At 39.5% G+C, this 24,488-nt stretch overlaps 2 protein-coding genes across 4 annotated transcripts in view; both read right to left on the bottom strand.

Annotated features, from left to right (window-relative positions):
* LOC6584298 (chaoptin) overlaps nt 1–22,429 on the bottom strand; it is a 242,412-nt gene extending 219,983 nt beyond the window's left edge. For both annotated transcript variants that reach the window (XM_032732425.2, XM_032732427.2), the window contains exon 1: nt 21,893–22,429. The gene's annotated coding sequence lies outside the window, so the exon portion shown is untranslated. The remainder of the gene's footprint in view (nt 1–21,892) is intronic.
* Nucleotides 14,607–16,127, bottom strand: LOC116804472 (actin-binding protein IPP-like). 2 transcript variants are annotated; one of them, XM_044011679.1, is made up of 2 exons: nt 15,802–16,127; nt 14,607–15,728 (listed from the first exon to the last, which is right to left on the bottom strand). In XM_044011679.1, the coding sequence occupies exon 2, from the start codon at nt 15,714–15,716 to the stop codon at nt 14,691–14,693; it is 1,026 nt and encodes a 341-aa protein (XP_043867614.1). In that variant the 5' UTR covers nt 15,717–15,728; nt 15,802–16,127; the 3' UTR covers nt 14,607–14,690. The 2 variants fall into 2 exon arrangements, with proteins under 2 accessions (XP_043867614.1, XP_043867613.1); XM_044011678.1 differs by having other exon boundaries at nt 14,607–15,734; nt 15,802–16,124.
* Nucleotides 22,430–24,488: the final 2,059 nt, after the last annotated feature.

Genomic DNA, 24,488 nt, shown 5'->3' with positions numbered 1-24,488 from the left:
AAAACTGATATATATATTTTTTGTAGTATGTAGATGAAATTTTAAAAGTATATAAAATTTTATTTTATTTTTTCTTTAATAAAAAATTTAATTTAAAAAATAAAATAAAATAAAAAAATGCATTATTCAAATTAATATATATTTTAAATAGTTAAATATATAAGAATACAGAATTATTTTAAAATTTAAATTTATTTACTTAAATTAAATTATTGTTAAACTACAAAATTTGACCTTATTTTTATTTATTTAAAATTATATTTGAAATTGAAAAATCCATATCAAATCTAACGCCATATCGCTGCACCGCATTCAACTATCGCACAGGGTAATTGATAGTCCAGCTGCTCATGCCCGTCAGCTAGTTTTGTACTTTCATTTTTTTTTTTTGCACATTTCTTCTTTTCTATAAAACTTTGCGAGTTTTGCCAGTTTTGGCTCCCCAGGCTAAAATTACATTCCAAAACGTCAACGAAGTCGTCGGCCTGGCACGAGATCTGGCTTCTGGTTTTGGTTTTGGTTTTGGTTTAGCTGCCTGCTATCGGGATGTCTTTGTGTTCTCTGGGCTCTGCTCTCTCGGCTTATGGGCCGAAATAAATACACATGTAATTTGAAGATTTGCATTTAGTGCCCTGGCCATGGGCAAACGGGGCAGAGGGCAGTGGGAGCAAAACTGAATTATTAAGTGTGCGGCATATTCTAGCACAATTACGCAAAGATGTTGTCATATCGCAGCCGAGAGCCCACAGCTGCAAAGTAATATGCAGTATAGCAAATCACTGATGCGCCTCTAAAGCCAAACACTGTTGAATTGTCTCCACTATGGCGAAAGTTTGGCTTTCACAGAATACTTAGTATGCAGCTTCAATTATTCAATATGTCTGATTCAATATGTTCGGTTTCGGTTTCGGTTTCGGGTTCGAGTTCGGGTTCGGCTCGGTCGCAATCTTAACGTCTTCATTCATGTTCTGGCCCGAAGAAACTTTGTAATAGAAATTCACATGGTTCGTTTACAATTCAAATGGCTGTAAACAATGCCAGCGGGCAATAAGCCCACAGATGCGAATTCGATTATCTCAAGCGAATGAATTGTCTTATTCGATTTGGCAGCCGAGCAAAGTTTTGACTCAATATGTAAATATATTTATGCACATATGCATACGCAGACATACATATGTACGAATATGTATTCATATATCTATATCGCTATATTTGTATGTATGTATGTATGTATGTAGGTATGTGCATGGATAGATTGTATTTTGCCTGGGCGATTCGCTGACATCGATAGCTATTTTGCATGAGTTGATTGCAAAACCTTGAAACTTGCCAAGACTTCATGTGTGTGTGTGTGTGTGTGTGTGTGTGTGATTTACTAACGAACTTAACCTGATGGAATTTAAGCATCGACACTCTATCAAAGTCACAGGAGCTGTTAAAAACATCAGTAACCATGTAGATTTATGTTTTCCGATATGTGTTTGATATGGATATATCGTCTCATTTAGCCGATAGTTGACGCAGCGCTCGTTAATTAGCGCTAGTGCGGTGCAAGATAAGATTAGATAAGTTTCTCCATTTCACAGTAGCAAAGTCGTGGCTTTAGTTTTTTTTTCTTTCATTAATATTTTATTTTTTTATTTAACTTATTTATTTATTTTACAATTTTTTTATTTTTTTTTTTTAGTTTTGTGGAAATGCTAAATAGATCAATAAACGCATAAATACTATCGATAGCTAACACTATCGATTGTTTAACATCAGTAATTTAACCAAATGCAGCATATTTTTTATTTATTTATTTATTTTGTATTCTTTACCTGAACAGTAAGTAAATTGACCCACATTAACTACAATATACATATATGTATAACTGTTTGGCTCAGTGCATTTCATATATTTACAGTCTCTACCAGCTACCGTCAATTGGGCAATTTGTAGAATATTTCTGAACGCCTTCAATTGTTTTCGCACACATAGGTGTAGCTGGTGTCATTGGCACATGTGCGTCGCCTCAATCGAGACTGCAGACAGTGCATCGTTCGACACTGTCGCAGCACCAACCCGGCACCGTCCCGCCAGCACCTCTGCATCGGCTCCTGCTGCTCAGCTCCCCTTGCAGCCAGCGTGACACCCACGCGCCATTTGCTGTTTGCTAAAAATGGCAAATTGAAATGGTAGCTGGTAGCTGTTGGCTGCTGGCTGTTGGCTGTTGGCTGTTAACTGTTAGCTGGTTGCTAGCTAGATGCTAAATGGCAAATGTGTACACATCTAATGACGCTGACTCCAACTGGGTGGCAGCTTTGCGTGTCTGGAGCAGCCTATTTATGCCGGCGAATCATCGACTGGGCTATTTTTGGGCACCACAGCCAGACGAAACATTTGTGAAAGCGTGCCTGCCCCACCGCCCTGCCGTCCCGCCCATCCAGGGAGAGAGCGAGCAGCAGCAGCCAAGTGCGGGCCAAATGGAAGCGAAAATAATGGGCAGACGTAGAGCCAGAGCAGGGCAACGAACAACTTGCAACGTGCAACGTGCAGCAAAATGGAACTGATTAAATTTGTTGCACAAATATAAGGCAAGCGCTTTCTGTGGCCAACTCCAGTGGCACGGCAGCTGGCCAGAGCAAGACGACAGAGCGAGGCCATGAACTCATTGATTCAAGCCATTAAACTGATAGCCGATCATAAACATGGCCAGTCACGTGACCAGGCACGTCCTGCCACCCAGCCACCCAGCCAACCACACACAACCACACAGCCACCCAACCCACCCAGCCAGCCGCCTGCATCTTTGCCAGCAATCAGTGATAATTTGATTTTTCATAATAATGCCCATTAACGTGGGCGTGCAACCGTCGAGTGGGTGCCTTGGGTTTGTAGGTGTCTGAGTTTGAGTGTGCGTGTGTGTGTGTGTGTGTGTGTGTGTGTGTGTGTGTGCTGAGCCATAAATCACAACGCTGTGACATAATGTCGATATTAGGCGGCACATCTGGCAATGATTCAAAACGAACAGCAATGAGTGCTAAAAGAATCAACTTTAAATGGAATTGCGAATTGGCTGGCTAAGCGTTTCAAGTTGACTTTTAATGAATAAATAAGTGGCCAGGTGAATGTAAATGACTGCCACTTAAAATCACATCAAATTATAATTTAATCATTTCAATTGGGGCGCAATTCAAGTACAGACTGGACGAATGAGCGGAGTTGAAGCGATGATTTCTATAAATTATGAATGACAGATAACTGTGAAAGATATACTAGTTAGTATATAATAAGATCTGAATAGATGTAGAAAAATGTACAAAATCTATATTAGTTTAATATTCGATATATATTGTATATGGATTACTATACTATATTACTTTAGCATGAATCTATCAAGTGGATATTATATTGTGTATATTGTGATTACTCAATGAAGAGTCGATTACATCCACAGACTTTAGTGTATGTCGCATTTAGTTTATTATTCATATGTTAGTATCGTATAAATTATATTTTGAATATTAGTGGAAGTATATTTCAAGTTTATTTTAGTATAATATCTAGCTTAAATGTCTAGACTTTAAAGAGCCTCTTACATCTATGTTAGTAGACGTATGTCGTATAAGGTATATTATGAATAGTAACAGAAGAGTCTTTCATATATATGTTAGCATAGTATATACAATATATAATATATACATATAAACTCTGAACAATAGCGGAATAATTTATCACGTCTATTTTAGTATAATATCTAGTTTAAAGTGGCTAGATCTTAAAGAATCTATTATCAATTATATATGTTAGCCTATGTCGTATTTTGTATATTTTGAGTGGTAGCAGTACTTATATAGTACTTATATAATACATTCAAAATAGTAGTAGATGAAGCTATACAATTCACATTCGTATTCTATCGACTGAAAGAATGAAAACATATGCAGTGTCTAATCTATTATGAATGGTAGCATTTATATATATTAGTAAGTTTAGTATTTAGTATATATTGTATATCTATTATATTAACATAGCTCTAGTATATTACGACTAGCATATAAAAAGCCTTTGACTTCTATAAGAATGCAGTATGCAATGTAGTCCGTATAGTAGGAGGAAAATCTACCAGTCTATAAAACACTATAGTTAACTATCGATATCTAACTACAAGGCTATCGATAGCTATCGAACCTCAGCTAGACTCTGATTAGAAAATAAAGAGTATTCAATTCAATACGAAAGGCAAAGTGAAGAGTTTAGCATTAGAGTAGCGCAACTAATGAAGATAAAATTGTAATAAAGCATTTCACAATATTAGTATAGCATCTACATAGTATATATATCACCCATCATAGCAAGCTTGAATTGAGCTAAGAATTGCCAGACATATGAATTATTTGACATATACTAGCTGACATATATACAATATATATGCTAGTAATCCAATAGTTAGGCATCTCTCTCTCTCTCTTTTTCTCTCTCTCTCTCTCTCTCTCTCTCTCTCTCTCTGGGGCATCTCCTGCAACATCAGCCTTATTTGATGGCAATTCCATCAAGTTGGCCAATTGAGTTATCATCCTATGCACTGTTTTTGTTTTCCGTTGCCTTTTTTCCCATCATCCGCCATCCTCCATTCCCGCACTCTCCCATTCGCTCTCTCGCCTTGCCTAACATACACTTTACACATAATTTCAATGTCAAATTAGTTTGCGCAAATGGGTGGAGAGGCGGGAAGGTTAGTTTGAAAAATAACACAAGCTGCTTGTGCAAATAATTTTTTCTTTGTATTCTGCGCTCGCGGCTTGCAAACTTCAATTTGCATAATAAATGAAAATGCATTGAAAAGTGGCAGCGACAGCTGCAACAGCAGCGCCAGCGACAACAGCGGCAGCAATAAGTGCAAAAGTAGCGGCGCAAACAAATAAAACAATGAAGCGGGAATGGACAAAAAAAAAAAAAAAAAAGACGAAAAAGAGAGAGAGAGTGAGAGAGAGAGGTGGGGTGGGGACTGGGCTAGAAAGTTGCTAGAAAATGGCCACAAAGCCGAGAACACGCTGAGAACGTGCAGAGCTTCAAAAATCGCTTCCGCATTGCTATCGACATGCGGAATGTGGGCAAGGGGCGGGGCTGCGGACGGGGCGTGGTGTGGTGTGGCTGGGCAGGGCAATGGGGCTAATAGTCGACACATTTGAGCCACTTAGATTTACACTCTGTCATTTGGCAAGGCGCCGACGTGGCGCAAAAAACTTAGCATACTTACGAGGGCCTACAGGCTGATCAGCCACAGCGTAAAAACACTCAAAGAAATAGCAAGAGAGAGAGAGAGAGTGTATGCGTGTATGCGTGTGTGTGTGTGTGAGTGGAGACGGGGTGGCACAGTTAGGCGACAAACTTATTGGAAAATGGCTGTGGAAAAGCACTTGATGTTCCACATACTTGAAGCTCTTTTACTACCATTGAAGGAAGACTGCCTGAATGGCTGACTGACTGGCTGAATGGCTCACTGGCTCACTGGCTGGCCAGACAGTCTCTGCTTAAGTGTTGTAGTTGATTTTCATTTAAAAATTATGCAAGGAATTTTATCGGAAGAGGTTTAAAAGCCACAACTCACACTTGGCAGCTGCAACTGCCAGCTGCAATTGCAGCTGCATTGCTGCCGCGTCAATGGCATCAACTGCCAGTTGACACACATATTTGCCAGGCTCCGAGCCTAGGGCAACGACACGACATGTTAGACAGCAGCAGAAGCAGCAGCAGCAGAGGCAGAAGAGGCAGCAGCAGCGGCGGCAATAGCAATAGCAATAGCAACCCTCAATTTCTGCTGATTGACAGGCATCAGAAGTTGGGCTTCATCAACAGCAACATTACAGCATCGACGTGACATTTTAGCGTTTTGAGCCGGAAATGTTTGCATCGATACATAGACACACACACTCACACACACAGACACACACACACTCACATATATAGGCATACGATGAGCCAGCGTGTTGTGTTTGTGTTTGGGGCGTGGCATTTGGGCATAGACATTTCAATAATTTAATCTCTCTGATGCACAGCCTTTGTATCAGCTGCAACTTGTGCTCGATTGCGAGCGCAACTGCATCTAGTTAATTTCTACAGAAAATTGAGTTGGACTCTAAAAAAAAAAAAAAAAAAAAAAAAAAAAGTATCAAGAAGAAGAAGAAAAAAACGAAGACAAATAACAAACACAAAAAAAAAAAAATGGTGAGCTAAAAAGCAAAAAGAAATAATCTATGAAAGTGCTTTCAGCTGCAGCTGAATAAAGCTTTCTCTAACCAAATCCAAATGCGTTTCCTTTTATGCCTGCACAAGCATTCAGTGTATTGGTTCAGTGCACTTCTCAACCGATGCAAACTATTCTAAATTTGAAGCTTACAAAATTCACCTGGCCGCCAGCACAGGAGGCACTTTAATTGTGCATAAATTTCAACTTCGACCTCTTTCAATTTATTCGCTCAGCTTCGAATGTGGCACTTGAGTATATTTGATTTACTTAACTCGGCTCAGCTGATTTGTATTAGTTCTTAATCTACCAGCAAAAAAAAAAAAAAAAAAACAAAAAAAACAACATTTATTTGCCCATCTATCGGATTGAAACTTAAAGAGAAATGCAAATTCAATTGCATGACTGGTTTAATTTATTAAGTAATATGAATGTATATATGTTGATTTATTAGAGCTGAGTAATCCTTATATAACATTACCGTTAGTTGCAATAGCTATCGAAAAGTGAAACCAACAAGTGAAGCCACTATCGATAGGTCTGCAACTACAATATTTGTATTGACCTATACATATAAGCTTGAAGTATCGAAAGTTGAATTCTTCGAGTGCCGCCACTAGCGATAGCTTTGTAGCTCTAAAATATTTATATTAAATAGATTTGCTGGATTCTATCGATACTCCCTATTGATGACTTTGTAGCTCTTTTATATGCATTTACATATACATATAAGCTTGAAACTATCGAAAGTGGAAAACCATAGATTAGTTTACAGCTCTAGTGTATGTATTTTACACATATTTGCTTGAAACTATCGATAGCCACTATCGTAGCTCTAATATACATATATAATAAAATATATGTACAGTCGAGTTTGGATAATTCGTACTCCGCTAAATCGAGAATCGATGTAAATTGAAAAAAATTGAAAGAAATTCGTTCTCGATAATTCTCGATAATTTGAATTTCTGTGTAAGTCGAAAAGAAACTCATCCCCTTACCATTGTGAATTATCGGGATTCTACTGTATATGCTTGAAACTATCATTAGTTGAATTCATCGAGTACAGGCACTATCGATAGCTGTCAGGCTCTAATATTTGTATTTTAATCGTCATCATCATCATTAACTGGAGCCACTATCGATAGCTTTGCAGCTTTAATATGTGTATTAAAATATATTTGACAAACTATCGAAAATTGAAACCATCAAGTTCCAAGTCACTATCGACAGTTTTGAAGCAATTATTAATATGGCTCCACCTTAATTTTCTTTTTGAAGGCGACAAATACAGCACAGCCCATTGTCATCGATATTTCTTCTTTGTGGCTTCATTTCTGGAATCGCCCATTCACTGCCACAACTTAAGCTCAGATCCCTCTATTATCTGCCTCAAAATTTTCAACTTAGCTCAACTTTCAATGTTTTCCGGCCACACATGAGAAGATTCGTAGACTTTGTGAAATTCCTTAATTATGAATAACACTTAGCCGACCATGAGGAGATAAACAATCCATATGCATTTGCAGCCGGCCAATCATATTGTTATTAAGCTCAAAGGCAACATTTTCACCTTACAATTTGTGCTAGCCGAAATTGCGCAAATCCCAGGCATTTGCATTAGGCATCTTCACTTTGATAATGCGAATCACTTCATATTAAGTCAGAGATTTGCTTTGATGCGAGCCGAGGCAACGGCAAATGCCAAAATGAATAATTGAGAGCCCAAAATGCTGGCCAGCAAATGCGATTGAACAAATGGCCAATGAATTCATGTTGTTTGTTGTTGCTCTTGCTATAAACTTGGCATAAATCGCCTGTCAATTATATGGCATTATCGTCTGTTTCATTTATTTGTTGCACATGTAATGCATATTTTATTTATTTACATAAAACTATATACATAGTTGGCATACATGTGTACATAAATATATATGTGTGTGTGTGTGTGTGCTTATGACAGCTGGTTTGGGCCTCTCTATTGCCTTTCAGTTAAACAATTTGCTTGTCGCATTTGCGCATTTAATAATTACAATGTTCTAAACATAATTTGACCGCAAATCGCTGCAGCAAATACACACACACACACACACACACTTTTATATACATGGATATACTCACAAACATATTGCGTAGTTTTTCCAGCTTATATTATATTTAAGCTGCTTACTCTGCGCTGATTAGCAATAGTGGCCAAATAGTCGCCTGCACTAAGCCCCCAGACCCCAGCTTTAATGCTCAAGCCCCACCCTCGCCGCCCTCTCTCTCTCTCTCTCTCTCTCTCTCTCTCTCTTCCGCATTCGTCGCCATGTAACCACAATGAAACCGCCCACTTCTAATTGTTTTAGGCATTGGCTGCAGTTTGATAGCACATAATAGACATGTTATTTATTTATTTATTTTAATACCCCAAATGAATTGATAGTGCGCCCTAAATGGGCTATTTTAGTTATATGCCTGTAGCTGGTTCATATAAACATATATCGAATAGTGGAATCGTTCAAATATAACTTGTTTAAAAGCTTTAAGTCAAGGAATACCAAGAGCTCCATTTTTAGTTAGGAGCTCGAACTGCTATCAATATATTCGATAATAGCGAACACGAATGGTTATCGATATGTCCAATATCAGTACCAGTTATCGATAGGGAGTCTGTGCAGCCATGAATCAATTTGCTTTCCCTCTCTCTCTCTCTCTCTCTCTCTCTCTCTTTCTCTCTTTCTCTCTTTCTCTCTCTCTCTCTCTCTCTCTCTCTCTCTCTCTCTCTCTAACTCTCTCTCCCTCTTTCTTTTTACCTGACTAAGGTCAGCAACTTTAAAGCACCTTTTATCCCTTCAATCATATTCATAAATAGAGGGCATCTATTAGTCGTGCATTGCCCTTGCCAATATTTCCATGTAGGTATGTGCGCCATTTTGTTGCATTGTTTGCTTTTAAACCGTTATCTTCTAATTATTTACAACTAGCCATATTTACGCCATCCCCCGCCTATGAACTAAAACCAACGGCACGCCAGCCCCCATCCAATTCCTGCCACACCCTCACCATTCGGCACGCCCCTGCGAGCACAATGGTCGAGTGTGCGCAAATATTTGAAAATTCACATTTCAAATTGCAATCGGCAAATGAAAGGGAATCGAAGCGCGTGTAGAAATTTCTTTCATTTCATAAACTATGGGCAGAGAATTCAATCAATGTCAAATGAATATTTTCATCCGAATGCAGGCAGAGAGCATCAAGTTATTATTTAACATTACTTTTCAGCTTTAAATTGATTGAGTTTCAATTGGAACGAGATTATCTCTAAACTCGGCCAGTCAGTTGAAGGGATTTAGGGCTAGTAGCTTGTATTGTGGTATCTATGTATATGACAGCTTCGAATATATCGATAAAATCATCTCAAAGTATATCCGTGTATATTAAAGATATAATATGGTATAGATATAGGGTTTTATTCACAGTAAATATATCCATATATATTAACGGTATATTATAGATCTACAATATATATAGAGGTTTATAAACAGTTAAATATCCATATATATTAAAGATATTTTATAGATCTACAATACAAATATGAGATCTTATATACAGAGGCTATAGCCCAGCTAGTCTTATGCTAATGCTTACACTTGGCAATGATATACATATTGCATACATCAACATATTTTATGAAAAATTTTAGACAGATTATATTTTGTGCCTATGTGAACTCATAATATGATATTTATTTAATTGTGCGAGTCGCTCAAGTTGCTCTTGAGAACCAAATTGCACCCGATTTTGCAGCAAAAAAAAAAAAAAAAAAAAAAAAAAAAAAACGGTCATAAATGATGTGAGATAAATAACTCGTTTCTATGGCGAAATAGGTAAAGTAAGGTCAATGCCTGATTGGAAAATACCCAGCGACTTCTGCTGAAGTTTATCAAGCTATAGTGTCCGTGTTGCCTGAAGAGGAGATGATACTTTGGAAAGCTTAGAGATGGACAACTGACAATAATTTATCGAGACGATCGATTTTTATCGATCTCCGCTGTGATATATCAACTTTAAGATAAGATAAGAGCGATAAGAGCTGGAACTTCAGAAACCTTAGAGATGAGCAAAAATATGTCGAGACGATTAAGAAATCGATTGTTATCGATCTCCGCTGTGATTGCACAACTTCATTTCTTTTTGATATGCGGTAAGAGCTGGAACTTTAGAAATCTTAAAGATGAGCAACAATATAGAAAATCGATTTTATCGCCTTCCGCTGTGATTTATCGAGTTACGGCATATTGTCGCAATGCAATAAGAGATGAAACTTCACAAAACTTGAAAAGCAAATGATTCCCTCTACTTGCACTTCCTATTCCCCGAATAGTATTATTATGTGAATTGCGCTGCGCGATTGCCAATGCCAATTAGGGAATCGATTGTTATCGATTTAGTTCAATGGGCTATCAATGATTTGGAAAATACTTGAGCTGCACTTGAAGTGCTTACGCATTGTTAAAGCTGCAATTTACAAAATAAAATAAAAATAAAATAAAATTATAATATTAATAATAATAATAATAATAATAATACAGTTACCTGGAATTTTAGCTCAAAGAAGCTTATGCCAAGTGCATTTATATAGAAAATGAGAAATAATATACAAGTTTTTGTTTATCATGCATAAATGGAAATAATAAATGTAAATACATACATATATGTATATATAAAATGAAATCAAAACTATTTTCAGCTGAAGCGAAACTAAATAGCACAACATATTTTATTCCATTTAACAATTTATGCAGTTCTCGCCGCTTAATTTTACGGAAAACATTTTCATTTTGTTGTATTTAATTTGGAAGTGGACGGAATTAATCAAGGGAATGCCAAAGGATGAACAACTGTATAACAACTGATAAGCGCATTTGATGTGCGCCATATGCGACATATGTATGTTCGAGTCCTTTTTGACACAGACGTGTTTGAGTGTGTGTGTGTGTGTGTGTGTGTGTGTCGGTGTGCTATATCCCTTTGCCTTATTGTGCAAATGAAAGGAATGTTGTGTTTCTTTATCCTCTATTTTTTTATACCCTGTTTTTTTTTTTTTTTTTTTTTATCCTCTATTTTTTTATACCCTGTTTTTTTTTTTTTTTTGGGTTGTGTTTTGTTTTATTATATTAAACCTAGCCGCACAAAGGAGCTCACTAATTTGTGCAAAGCACAACACACACACACACACGCACACGCATACGCACATATTTGTTTACCTAACTGAGCTGTGTATAGTTTTATGGACAAGCGTAGCCAAAAAAGGTTGCATGAAATGCGTTTTATGTTAAGCATTTTGTAAGCCAGCCCCAAATGGATGGCCAGCACTTGTTTAGCATTATAATTTCTATTATCTAACGTTGTCTGGCTGCACACACACACCTACAGAGAGGGAGATTGAGAGAGAGAGACAGACAGTTGCTTTTACGATCGATGGCTTTGATCTGGCATTTGGCTAGCTCGCTCTTCTCTCTTGATCCACTGTGCACAGTGGTTAAGTGATTTGCTAATTTACAATTGAAGGACACACACACACACACACAATGACAAGATTGGCGTGCAAAGATTTTTCATCAAGGAGCAGCACACATGCTTCACTGATTGCCAGCAAAATGGGTTCCGTGCCAGGCCGTGCCGTACCGTACCGTGCCGTCCCATTGCGTCCCATTCCGTTGCCGTTTCGTTCCGGGGCATGCCCATCGACAAAGGGAAGCATCCATAAATAATTAAACAGTTTTGTGCTGTTTAAGCATATCATAATGTGAGGCGCCTCAAAGAGCAGCCTTATCCATAAACCAGATGCTTGGGCGCCTTTGCCTTTGCCAAAGCAGCCGCAGCGTGTCCTGCTCGTATCCTGTTTACCCCTACGCACATGTGTGCGAGTGTATGTGTGTGTTCCTCTGTGTTTGTGTGTGTGTTTGTGTGTGTGTGTGTGTGTGTGTGTGTTGCCATTTTCAACAAAAGCCCTCAAAGCTTTTTCTATGCCCCTCCAGCAGCTCTGTCATCCTGATCCTTTTTGGCACGCCCCCCTGCCGCCCGCCTCCCGCCCGACGGCCGCTCGCCGACCGTCGCGCGTCTTTTATTTATGATTATGCATGCCAGCCTCCGCCTTAGCCGTCTCCTGCTGCTCCTGCTGCTCCTGCTGCTCCCACTGCTGCTCCTACTCCTGCTGCTCTGTGGGCTGGCCGCATATTCTTGTTGTTGTAGTTGTGCCTGGCGCAGAGCCACAGAAATGATGCCACAAAATAATTTAAAAGTAATCAGGCAACAAATGTTTGCCCTGTTTTAGGCGCAACACATGAGTTGGGCTTTTTGCATATACATATATACATAAATGTATATATGTATATGCATGTGTATGTGTATAACTGAGGCATTGCAAACTTTTGGGTCTCTGTCCCTGCACACACACACACACACAGAGAGAGACAGACACACACATATGGCACAACATTCTAATTGCCATACACAATAAATTTATTAAAGACATTCAGCTGGCATCAGTTGCTGCATGCCCCAAAAGGCGCTTAACTCGCCAAGGAACTTTTTTATAATTAATTATTTGGCTAATTTGTTGAGCCGAGAGCGAGGCCAGGTCGGAGCAGGTCGATCCGGTTCAGGTCGGGTGAGGTCAGGTCGATTGGAAAATCATTTGATTTGAGCTGCATGCTGCAACAAGTGGCAACAAGTGGCAGGCTGCGCGCTCGTTGCATGCCCCTTAAGTAGCTGCCAGCTGACACCTGTGAGGTGGGCGTGGCACGGTTAAGGCATCAACAAAGTTTGCTTGCTGCTAAAAGGGCGGCAGCCAGGGCGTGGCACAACAATACTGACGAGAAAAAAAGAGAGAAGTGTATGTGTGTGTGTGTTTGCCTCTCTGTCTGTGTCTGTGTGTGTGTGAGTGTGTATGTGTGTGTGTGTGTCTGCTTAATGGCATTGAAAGAGAAACTTTCTAAGGCAGCCCTGACTTTTTGGGGTCATTGGGGTTAAAATGATTGCACGTCATGTCCAGGCACGTACATGTGTAGCCTCTCCCTCTCGCTCGCCCACTCTCTGGCACTCGCTCGCCCTCACTGTGTGTGAGCTATTCATTATCCAATGCATTAATGTGCGTCCAGAGACGCATTAATATGCAGACTGATTCGTCGCAGACAACAACAAAAAAAAAATGAGAGAAAAAAGCAGAGAAAAAGAACAACAGAAAGCAACTGAAAGAGAGCGAGGGAGATAGGAGTGAGAGGGGGGGAACAAAAGAAGAGAATTATAATAACATTTTGTGCCGGGCGGATGCAGACGCTGCGGCATTTAAGTGTCTATTTATTTGCGGTCTGACAAATTGAATTAAAACAAGAGCAAGCAGCAACTTTTTTACAACAACAACAGCAGCAACAACAGCAGCAGCAGCAGCAGCAACTGTTGTTGTCGCACTTAACATTTGCAAGATTTACACAAGCGCATGGCAATTGGAAATTGCTCTGGCAAATTGAGCAGCAGCAACAACAACAACAACAATAGCAGAGTTAATATGAATGGGCTACTCGAGACAATGGCAAAGGCAGCCACAATGTGACGGCGTGGGGGCAGTGGGCGGAGGGCGGAGGGCGGAGGGGTTGTGGGAATGGAGAGGTTCAGCTGGGTCTAAGGCGAGCCAGCAAAAGCAATTAGTTTTACTTTGGAAGCACTCAAATGATTTAAATTTAATTGGGGTCAAGAATATGCACACACACACATATACTGAAGTGTGCGTGTGTGGGTGTAAAGACGCCAGAAGCCAGAAGCCAGAGCCACTCGGTCAGCGTAGGCCCAGATCCTGTGCAGGAAATGACGCGCTGCGTGCTGCTGACATTATCTAATTAGGCAGACGCTGCAGCTTGGCTCGGCCTCGCATGATTTATTGCTGCTGGACAGCACTAAGCAAGAGAGTGAGGGAGAGAGGGAGCGAGGGAGCGAGGGAGCGAGGGAGAGAGAAAGCGAGAGTTAGGGAGAGCTGGGGAGAGTGTGTGGGCTTAGGGCACGCCGAGAAGGAATGCCAATGTCACGCTGGCTGAGAATGCAGCTGGGGGATGCCACGCCCACGCCCACCCACACACACAGACGCACACAAATTGGACAGATGTGGCAACTGCTGCCGTTGCACGTTGCACTCAGCTAGCTGTGCTTTTTGTTGCACGGCAACTGCGGCAACTCGAATCGCAGCCAGCTGGAAATGTAAACTGCAATCGACATTTAAGCGGATTCAGATGCCGCACGAGGCTGTCAAGGTAATTGAGCGCTGCAGATTAGATGTGAGCAGGAGCCAGAGTGGCAGCCAGGACAGCAGGGGACAGGACCAGGTGAAATATTCCAGAGATCCGGACAGAGTTTTCATATTTTATTATAATCGTTAGGTTATTCAAATCAAGCAAGCATCAGCATAAACTGTAAGCAAACACGTTTAGTTGAGAGTTATGCGAGCCAGAAAGTCCTCCATGCAGCGCAGCTTGGTGATATAGGCGAGAAATTCAATGTGCTTAAAGCCGTACAGCTTCAACTGCTTCTTCCGCTGCATGTAGGGGCACTCCGGATCGGTGATCAAGCAGCGCGACCGAAGCCGCAGCTCCTCTTCCTCAACGCCGCCCGTTTCGGATCTCTGCTGATAGACTATGGCGTACTCCAGGAACGGCAGCAGCTCGTCGGCCATACGGGGCAACAGCTCGTGCAGGCGCTGGGTCATATTGAGCAGAAACATCGGCGGCAGCAGAACAAAGCGCACCGTACGGAACACTACGTTGAGACTTGTCTTACGGGTATGGTAGTCGCTGAAGATCCAATAGAGGGCCGCGTAGAACACCTCCAGCTCGTGCTGCACGGCCAGCTTGTCGGAGGACAGCAGCTTCACGACACAGCCCAGAGGCATGTTGCGGAACTCCTTAGTGCTGACCATCGGCAGGAAGTACCGTCGCACACAGGTCATCATCATCCTGGCGATGCCCAGCTTCTTCTTGCCGTAGGCAGCGAAGTATATGTTCAATGCGTCCATTTCGGTATGCAATTCCCGATCGGCGAACAGATTGCAGATGTTGGACACCAGCCCCGGTATGAAGTAGTAGCGTGCGGCGTCGAGCAACTCAAGCAACTGGCGGCGCTTGCAGCGTATCTGATCCTTCAGCATGTAGTCGTAGGCCAGCAGGAAGCCATCCTTCGTTAGGTTCTTCGGCAGAGCGGTGATCAGGCCGGTGGGATAAACGTTCTCACAGAGCAGACTGAAATGGCGCAACACCACGGCATGGCAGCCGTACGTAATGTCGCCCGCCACAATCAGAATATCCGGCTCGCTCTTTGTGCGGAACTTCTCTAAAATTACCTCGTCAAAGTCCACCTTATCTGGCCTGCCCATCTCCCAATGTTCATCCTCCAAGTCGATGAAGCGATGTATGAGTCGAGTATGCTGCACCATCTTCTTGGGTTGCTCTGTCTCCATGATATCGATGAGCTATAGCTGAACGAAACTCAAATCACTCTGTGTGCCAATCGTCGCACTCAGCTCGCGCTCTCAGCGTACTCACTTGGGGGACTGGAAACGAGACTAGATCACTGAAATATCCTCCTGGACGCAACGTCAGTTGTGTAGGTCAACAAAAATTATTTTGTATATGCCTATGGAATGTGTTTCTGTTTACGGTTATTCGCCCAGCGCAATCTCTTAGGGCTGAGCTGAAGGGTGAACGAAAATGTGAAGACTTTTCCTGATAATCGAACGAATTTGTCGCTTTATCACCGAATATTTATAAAATGGGAGAAATTTGATTGTTTTTTCTTTTTTTTTTTTTTTCTTGAAAATCAAAATGTTGAATTTTTTCTGTATTTTTGTTAATATATAATGCTTACAGTTGAAGCGCTTGATATTGAATGAGAAATACAGTTTGTAGTCGGAGCGAATGTGCGCTAGAAAAACACATGAGCTACTTTGATGGACTGAAAATGAGAATGGGAACTGACAAGGCCTACTAGGATTATATCTAATGTATGGGGGACAATGTCTTAGAGCCAGCAGAGCTGCAGTTACTTTATATACAGCTCTGCTCCAGTTGCGAGCTGAGGCTGGAACAGTTATAGCGACCTGCATAGACGACATCGTATAGCCCCTGCTGCACTATGGACAGACCTAGAGTCATTTGGGTGCTCAGAACAGCGCTGCCGCTAGGTAACCCTAGCTAGATGGATCAATGGATTACCCAATCCAAGAGCCTGGCTCTGACTCTGACAGCTCAAAGCACGGAGTGAACTGAATGCTGGATGTCGTAGAACCTCTACAGGTGCAGCCTCCGTTCCTGCCTTCTATGGGGACAATCTCGAAGAGCTCTCAAGCCCAACCAAATTCATTGCAATGAACATGAGCGGAAATTGAACGATTTCAGTCAATCAAATTCGATTATGCATGTTACGGTTAGCTGTTGAATATTAAAGGCGAATGCACATAAATCAAATGAAATGCAATTTAATTTGATAATTGGGTAATTTAGGCAGCTGGCGTTGCTGCTGAATCGTGCCACTCGCACGACTTTTGATGGCTTTAAATATTAAGTGAGCTGCCAGAGAAAACATAACGAGTACACTCATAAAACACACACACACACACACACACACATACATATGCACACACATATACGCAAATGTGGTAAGCAAATGAAAATGGAGGTAACCGCAACATTTTAGTTGCATTTGCAACGTTCGCCACAAGAGGCAGCACCACAAGGACCAAGGACATTTACCTAAATTAAAGCTAATGAATTGCCTCTTCGCGTTGGCAAGGACTTGCTGCCGTGCCTCAACCACATCATGCCGCTCTCTCTCTCTCTCTCTCTCTCTCTCTCTCTCTCTCTCTCAACCATTCAGCCACCCACGCTGCCACGCCTCCTCCACCTCCTCGCTCCATCGCCCACAATCCCTTTTGCTTTGCTCATTGTTTCCATCTAACTTTCGCCATGGCATCAGTCGGCGTTGGCCACATTTGCCCCACTGCCAGCATTCCGTTTCCCCTAGCCGCCTCCACCCACCCTCCCCGCTCCACCTTCTGACTGTGCCACTTGTCCTGCACGAGCGTACAGGAGCAGCCACTTTGCTGTCTGCTTTAATTTGCATTGCACTTGTGTATGTTTACATTTTTTATTTCATTCATTTTCACTCTTGTTTCGCAATGGTCTCCATTTTACCTCCTACACACACACACACGGAGTGAGAGAGAGAGAGAGATACCGCTGCTGCGCCTATTCTCCTTTTTCTGTATTTTAATGAATAAGTGCACTAAATGGCAACGGACACTGCAAATGACTGAATGAATGCTGCGCCTTAGACGAAAACTCACACACACACCTACACAGGCGCGCAATATAAATAAACATGCTCAAATGCGAGTTGTGGGCCAAATAGGGCTTGGCCCAAGTTAAGCAAAACAAGCGATTATCCTTGAAGCTCTTTTAAAGCATAAAGGCGACAATAAGCGACAGGCAGAGAGAGAGAGGGAGATGGAGACATAGAGAGAGAAAGAGAGAGAGAGTCACTTGCTAATTATAAATATTGTATAATTCCATTATATCGCTAAAGTAAGCAACAATTCAAAAATAAATTACACCTAATTTTTTCAACAACAAATTGGCTGCTAAATATTCCGCTGATAATATTCATAAAAAATATAAAATATTTTTAAAATATTTACAATAAGAGCAGTTAGAAAACCCAAAAATTAAAATCGAAAAAAATTTACATATATGAAAATATGTTAAAACTACAATATGAAAATAATAAAAAATAAACAATTTCTTTATGTTTACAAATATTAAAATTTCAATCTTAATATTAATATATAATATGAAAAGTTAAATAGTATTCATAAAAATAAATAAATAATAATAATAATAATAATAATAATAATAATAATAATAATCAAACAATCAAATCAAATCAAATAATCAAAAAAATAAATAGTAATATTATTCAAATATAATAAGTAATATATAATAAATAAACACATATACATATATGCATATAAACACATGCATGTAATAAAAAAAAAATTTTTTTTAATTTTTTTTCAACATACTTCTTTTGAAATAAGATCTTTTTTCGTTACATACTTTTCTTTAATAACAAAATCCATTTATTGTGCTAGAAAATACACTGAAGTCTGAATTTAGGAGGCACATAGCAAAATAAAATAAATTCAAAATAAGTAAATAAATAATTTTATTTGATATATTTATTTTCGTGCACTAGACTAAAATCTTTCTGTAATTTAAAATTCGATTTATTACATTTAATTTATTGCAATAAATCATAATCTAGTTTGAAATTCAATTGCTTAAGCTGAAGCCTTGAATTTCTATGAACACTCAAATACTTAGAGGCCATACACTAGATATCACACACATATACATATATCTATATATACATGTATATATAAATATAGGTGTTAGGGAAACATTATATCCTTTTTATTAAGTCTTTCAGGCTCGCTGTGCAACGGCAGCGGGTGACTCAAATAATTGCCTTAAATTAGTTCGGCGCCTGGGCTCAGCGTTCGGCAACAAAGTGACCCTCAGAGAGGAAGTGGGTGCAGGGGAGCGAGAGAGAGAGTAATGGGAACAGCCTAGTGCCAGTTGCCAGTTGGCAGTTGGCAGTTGGCAGCAGCAGCAGCAGCAGCAGCAGCAACAGCAGCAGGAGCAACAGCAGCAGGAGCAGCAGCAACAGCAGCAGCAGCAGGAGCAGCAGCAGCAGCAACAGCAGGAGCAGCAGCAGCAGCAGCAACAGCAGAGGCAGCAACAGAAGTAGCACCAGGAGGAGCAGGGGCAGCAGCAGCAGCAGCAGCAGCAGGAGCAGCAGCAGCAGCAGCAGCAGGGGGAGCAGGGGCAGCATCTGCACTGGTTCGTTACAAGTACCTTATGCAGTAATTGCACTACTTGTCTCTCGAAAGCTGCTGCCGCTGCTGCTGCATTCAAGTGTAATTCTTATTTTTTTTTTCCTCCTAAATTATAAATAAATTTATTTGCATACACATAAATGTATTCATGCAGACTGCAGAAATATCACCAGGACTTGAAGTATGCAGCTGCATTTGCCATTTGTTTCAACGGGCTGACTCCTTTAATGAGAGGCTAATGAGACTAAGCTAAGTACTCGACGGCATCTTTGCAGGAGTCGCACTGGTTCATTGCCTAATTGGCTAACTGATTGGCATAATGAATGATGGACTGACTGATTGATTGAGTGATCTACAGATGTCTACAGTCTGACAGGTCATTTGATGTACTGTTGGATAAGCTGACTGACAGATTGATTGGATGGATAGTGTGATAAGCTGATGGACGAATTGATTGATTGCCTGATGGAGCGATTGATTGATTAGCTGATGTAGCGTCTGTTAGATTTCATGATGAAATAACTAGCTGATTGAGTTACTTATTGATTGAGGGGCTGATTGCTTAGCATCTGCTATTGATTGACTAGCTGGGCTGTTTGATTGACTGATAGATTGATGGACTAACTGTTGCACTGACGAACTGATTGAATTGATTGACTAAATGATTGACCAAATGGTGGATTGAATAGATTGATAGGTTATCTGATTTACTGACTGACAAACCGATGAGCTGTGATTGATTGATGGTGACTAATTGATAGATTGACTATTCTATCATTTAACTGATTCGCTGATTAGTGGGTTATATTATTGATTGACTGATTGATTGACTGATTAACTTATTAGCCAACCGCATACTACTGTATGATTGACAGTAACTGACTAATGAGCTTATGATTGATTAATTGCTAATAGATTAACTATTATAATGATTGGTAAATGGATTGATTCTATGAAATGAGAAATGCAATGGCTCACAGCTAAGACGGGGCACTCGGGCTTACTAAAGTCTCTTAAATAGGTAAAAAATAAACGAAAGTCTTAATAAGAAATGCAAGAAATAAGAGCAGCGCATAGCTGGCAGTAATGAAATTTGCTTGTCTGAGCAGCAGCTGCGAGTGTTTAGCACATTATTCATATACTCATTTCTTGTGCTTCAGAGTAAGCTCTGATTTGGCCACGTTCTCCATGGGCCCACAGCAGCAGCAGCAGCAGCAGTGCCTTGGCCATTACTTTGCCAGCGGCTACACAATTTCCGGAATATTTATGTGCCAAAGGCAAACAAAAAACTAAAAGAAATGATACCCAACTAAAGCAGGCGCAACAGAAAAATTGTAAACATTTATTTACTGTCCATTTCCGCTGGCTTTTGATGCTGCTGCCGTTGCTGTTGCTGCTGCTGTTGCTGCTGCTGTTGCTGCTGTTGTTGCTGCTGCTGCTGCACTTTCTGCATTTCCATTTGTATATCCATTTGTAGTCATTTTTTGCCAGCTTTTTAGCCCGAGTGCTTATTTTTTGTTTCGTTTCTTTTCTTTCTATTTTTTTTTTTTTTTTTTTTTTTGTGATTTTCTGTTTAGCTCCAGCTCAACGTGGCTGAGCTCCCACTTCGGGCGAAAGCATTTTTGAAGGCCAACACGCAGCGACTGTGGCTCTGGGTGCTGCTAACTGAATCAATGCATCGCATGGCAAAGTTGGAATCAGAAATAACGCCTCAACTGTGCACTCTGATTAGGCATTGGCTTAAGTAAGTGACTGAGCGCCGCATGAGTTTAGCTTGGGGTTAACTTTTGAACAAGTCTGGGAATAACTGAATTCAAAATTATTTTATGCTCACTCACGAAATCGAAAAGAGTATATTGGTTGTGTGTAATGACAACTTTGCAAGCCAAAAACTTGGGAAATTTTAAACATATATTCATATTCTCGAATCAGAAATTATCAAGAATTTTCTCACTTATGCGCGTGGCAAATTGGAAATGGGAGCTGGCAGCATTACGTCCCTAAATGAGTATTGCGCAGTCGGTAACACCCTCAGCTTTATATACAAGCCATATAAGCCTTCAACTGTTCTCAGCCTAAAACAAAATTGGAATTTTTTTTTTTTGCTCAAATTTCCTTTCGAGTTAGCTAATAAATTGATTTCAATACATTTTTTGTTGTATGAATTTTGTAATTAAAATTAAATAATGTGCAATTTACATTAAATTAATTTTTATTGAAAAAAGAGATACGAAAAAAAAATGAATCGTTTTATTTAGCATTGATTACCCAACATAATTAAATAAAAACAAATTTAACAAAGCCAAAATAATTATAAGCAAACATATTTGCAAATATTTCCGCATTTTCATTTTTTGTTTGTGTTTTTGTTTATGTTATTTACAATTTCTTTTGTTGAACAAGTGAAAGTCAATAAATAGAAGCAATGACAACATATTTGCATAATTAACTAAACATTTATTAACGATGCTATAGCTATAGCTATATCATTGCCTAGTCAGATGAATAATATTTATTGGATTTATATTTGGCGTATATCTTCCGGCCATATTTGTGTCAATCTCTAATGTCAAGTTCTTGCGGCTATTTTGCTCTATCAGCACTATCAACAGACCCACACACGCCCCTTTCCCCGCTGCCCCTTTAAGGGACTCACTCAAGTCTTAATTGATATAAATTTCTGCGGTTTTTCGGGGTCGACAAGATTTGCGGCTTTTGTTAGCTCGCGATTCAAGGCTTACCCGCACGAATCTCACAGAAGAGCTCTTGTTGTTGTTGTTGTAGCTTTTGATTGGTTGTTGTTGTTGTTATGATTTGTGTTTATTTGGGGCACTTGATACTATCTGTTTACGTTTGCAGTTCACTCATTGGACAATGCGCAACGTGCGCCAGAAAGCGCGCTTCGATATCTCACCACACGCGGCGTCACAAAAAAAAAACAACTTTATTTGCGCTCAAAAAAAAAAAAAAAAAAAAAAAAAATAAAAAAAAAGTAATTTGGAAAACGTAAGCAAAAGGAAAACTCGTATCGCTAATCGTAGCTATGCCAATGACTATTGAGTGGCTGCCCCACGGCACAAGCACCGCACGCACTGTGAACGGATTCCGGCAAAAGAGTTTCGTACCGTTAGACGCTGCTGCACGTACGTCGTACGTACGTACGCCGACTAGCAACACGTTAAACACGGCCTGCACTGACTGACTCTAGCTGGCTGGCTCGCCCTGTGGCTGTGGACCGGACCGCAGCAGCTGAAAATCGCGCAAAGACTGAAGCTGAAGAATTGCGACGGCAATCGTCCGGCCCCAGACCGAACGTGTGCAGCATCCACACAGTGGCAGACGACGCACGACGCACGCCGCACGAGGCACGAGGCACGATGATGACGACACGAAGCGAACGCTGGCGCCACTTCGTGCCACCGCTTGTTGCAGCAACATCGCCCAGCCGACAGACAGAATGTTGCCGACTGGGAAATTTGAAATTCACGCTGCGGGGGCAGCTTTTTGCTTTGGCTATTTCTGTTGCTGCTGTTGCTGGTGTTGTTGTTGTTGTTGTTGTTGTTGCTGTTGCTGCTGTTGCTCACGTGTACGCGTAGGTCAGTGACGCTTCGCTGGGCTGTTCAATTTATTTTCACGCTGCGTCTGCGTCTGTTTGCTGTTTGTTCAACAATTTCCCCTCGCTTTTGACATGTGCCACGCGCGCGTCGCCTTGTCTCTCCTCATTTTTTTTTTTTTTTTTTTTAGCTTGTTGCCGGCCACGCTGCCAGCTTTAGGCCATCGGCTTCACCAGCAGCTCGTTGCTGCTGCATTTATTGTTAAAAGATGACAAGGCAACAACAACAACAGCAACAACATCAGCGAGCAGCATCAGCAACAACATTTGCATATTCCATGAAACTCGGGCATATTCAGCAAAACGTCAAGTAAAACCATCTTTATCAACATTTCGCCTTTGACACATTGACCAGCTCAGCTCCCACAGTGCGCTCGCTGCCTGCCTGTCATAGGAATTAACGCATCTGAAATTCACTGACCCGCTCTATAAGATAGCCATCTCATTGACGCGTGCTTCACATATTGTCTATTTATAGAATTAAGTGCATACGCGTTTATGGAGTTTGTTTCTCTTTTTTTTTTCAAATATTTTTATTTGCTTCTGTATATCTCGCATTCCTAGCACAAATTTTATACAATTTTTGACCTATAAAAAACAAAAAGTAAATAATTTTGTAATAAATAAAAATATTAAAATTAAATTAATTTTTTGAAAAGTATATTTTTAAGATATTTATTTATTTATTTATTTATTTTATTTTTAATTCTTTTTTTTTTTTTTTTTTTTTTTATATATATATATATATTCTTGACAAAATTTGTCTAATATTTTATGTACTTCAAAATCATTTTGCTTTCTCATATGCAAATTTGTTTATTTTGTTTGCTTAAATTAAAATTAATTTATTATATGATGAAAATATATTTTAAAAGACTTACAAAATATATGAATCGTGATACTTCTTCTTTATACGATATGCATTTTTCTATATATTTCCCTTGAAATATAATACACTAGAATTCGACTACAACGACGCTTAAGGGTCCCGAGAGACGGTAGAACCATATAAGTTTGCCCATATAAGTTTGTCAGGCGACAATAATAGCGGAGTTGTTCTAGCCGAGTCCTACTGTAATTTAAATTTATATATAGGTGCTTCACGTCTTCTTCATAAACTTTACTTATTTATAAAAAATCAAATGGAAATCTCTTTATTTATTTATGTATATCTTCTATAGAGTTATATTTTTTCAGCCTAAAGTTAATTTAATATAATAAACATTTTTCTGTTTTTTCTCTTGAACACATGATTATCTTTATATACATGTATGTATGTATTGGCTTCTCTTTATATTCATTTTTGACTATTATTATTTTTATTTTATTATTAATAATATTATAAATATATATTTTTATTTTTATTTTATTTTTTTAATTTTATGTTATTTATTTATTTATTATTATTATTATTATTATTTTTTTTTTTTGAGGGACTAGAGCGTCAATTTAACTCTATTATCTCCCTTAAGACATTCTTTATATTTATAAATAAAATTAATTAGAATTTTGCTGATTCATGTTTATAAGATATATCTCTCCATAAATGTATATTCTCAAATATATTCTTATATAAATACTGTTCCAATTATTTATATTATATACCTCATGATATATGTATATCATTTTCCTAAGCAAAATCCCTACAAAATCTAATACTTATCGCTACAACATATACTTCTCTATAACACACATCACCTACCCAATTATCATGACTGTTATTG

The sequence above is a fragment of the Drosophila mojavensis genome, unplaced genomic scaffold (assembly GCF_018153725.1).
Source record: "Drosophila mojavensis isolate 15081-1352.22 unplaced genomic scaffold, ASM1815372v1 contig_136, whole genome shotgun sequence".
Classification (NCBI taxonomy): domain Eukaryota; kingdom Metazoa; phylum Arthropoda; class Insecta; order Diptera; family Drosophilidae; genus Drosophila; species Drosophila mojavensis.
This window is presented reverse-complemented; position numbering and strand designations above follow the sequence as displayed.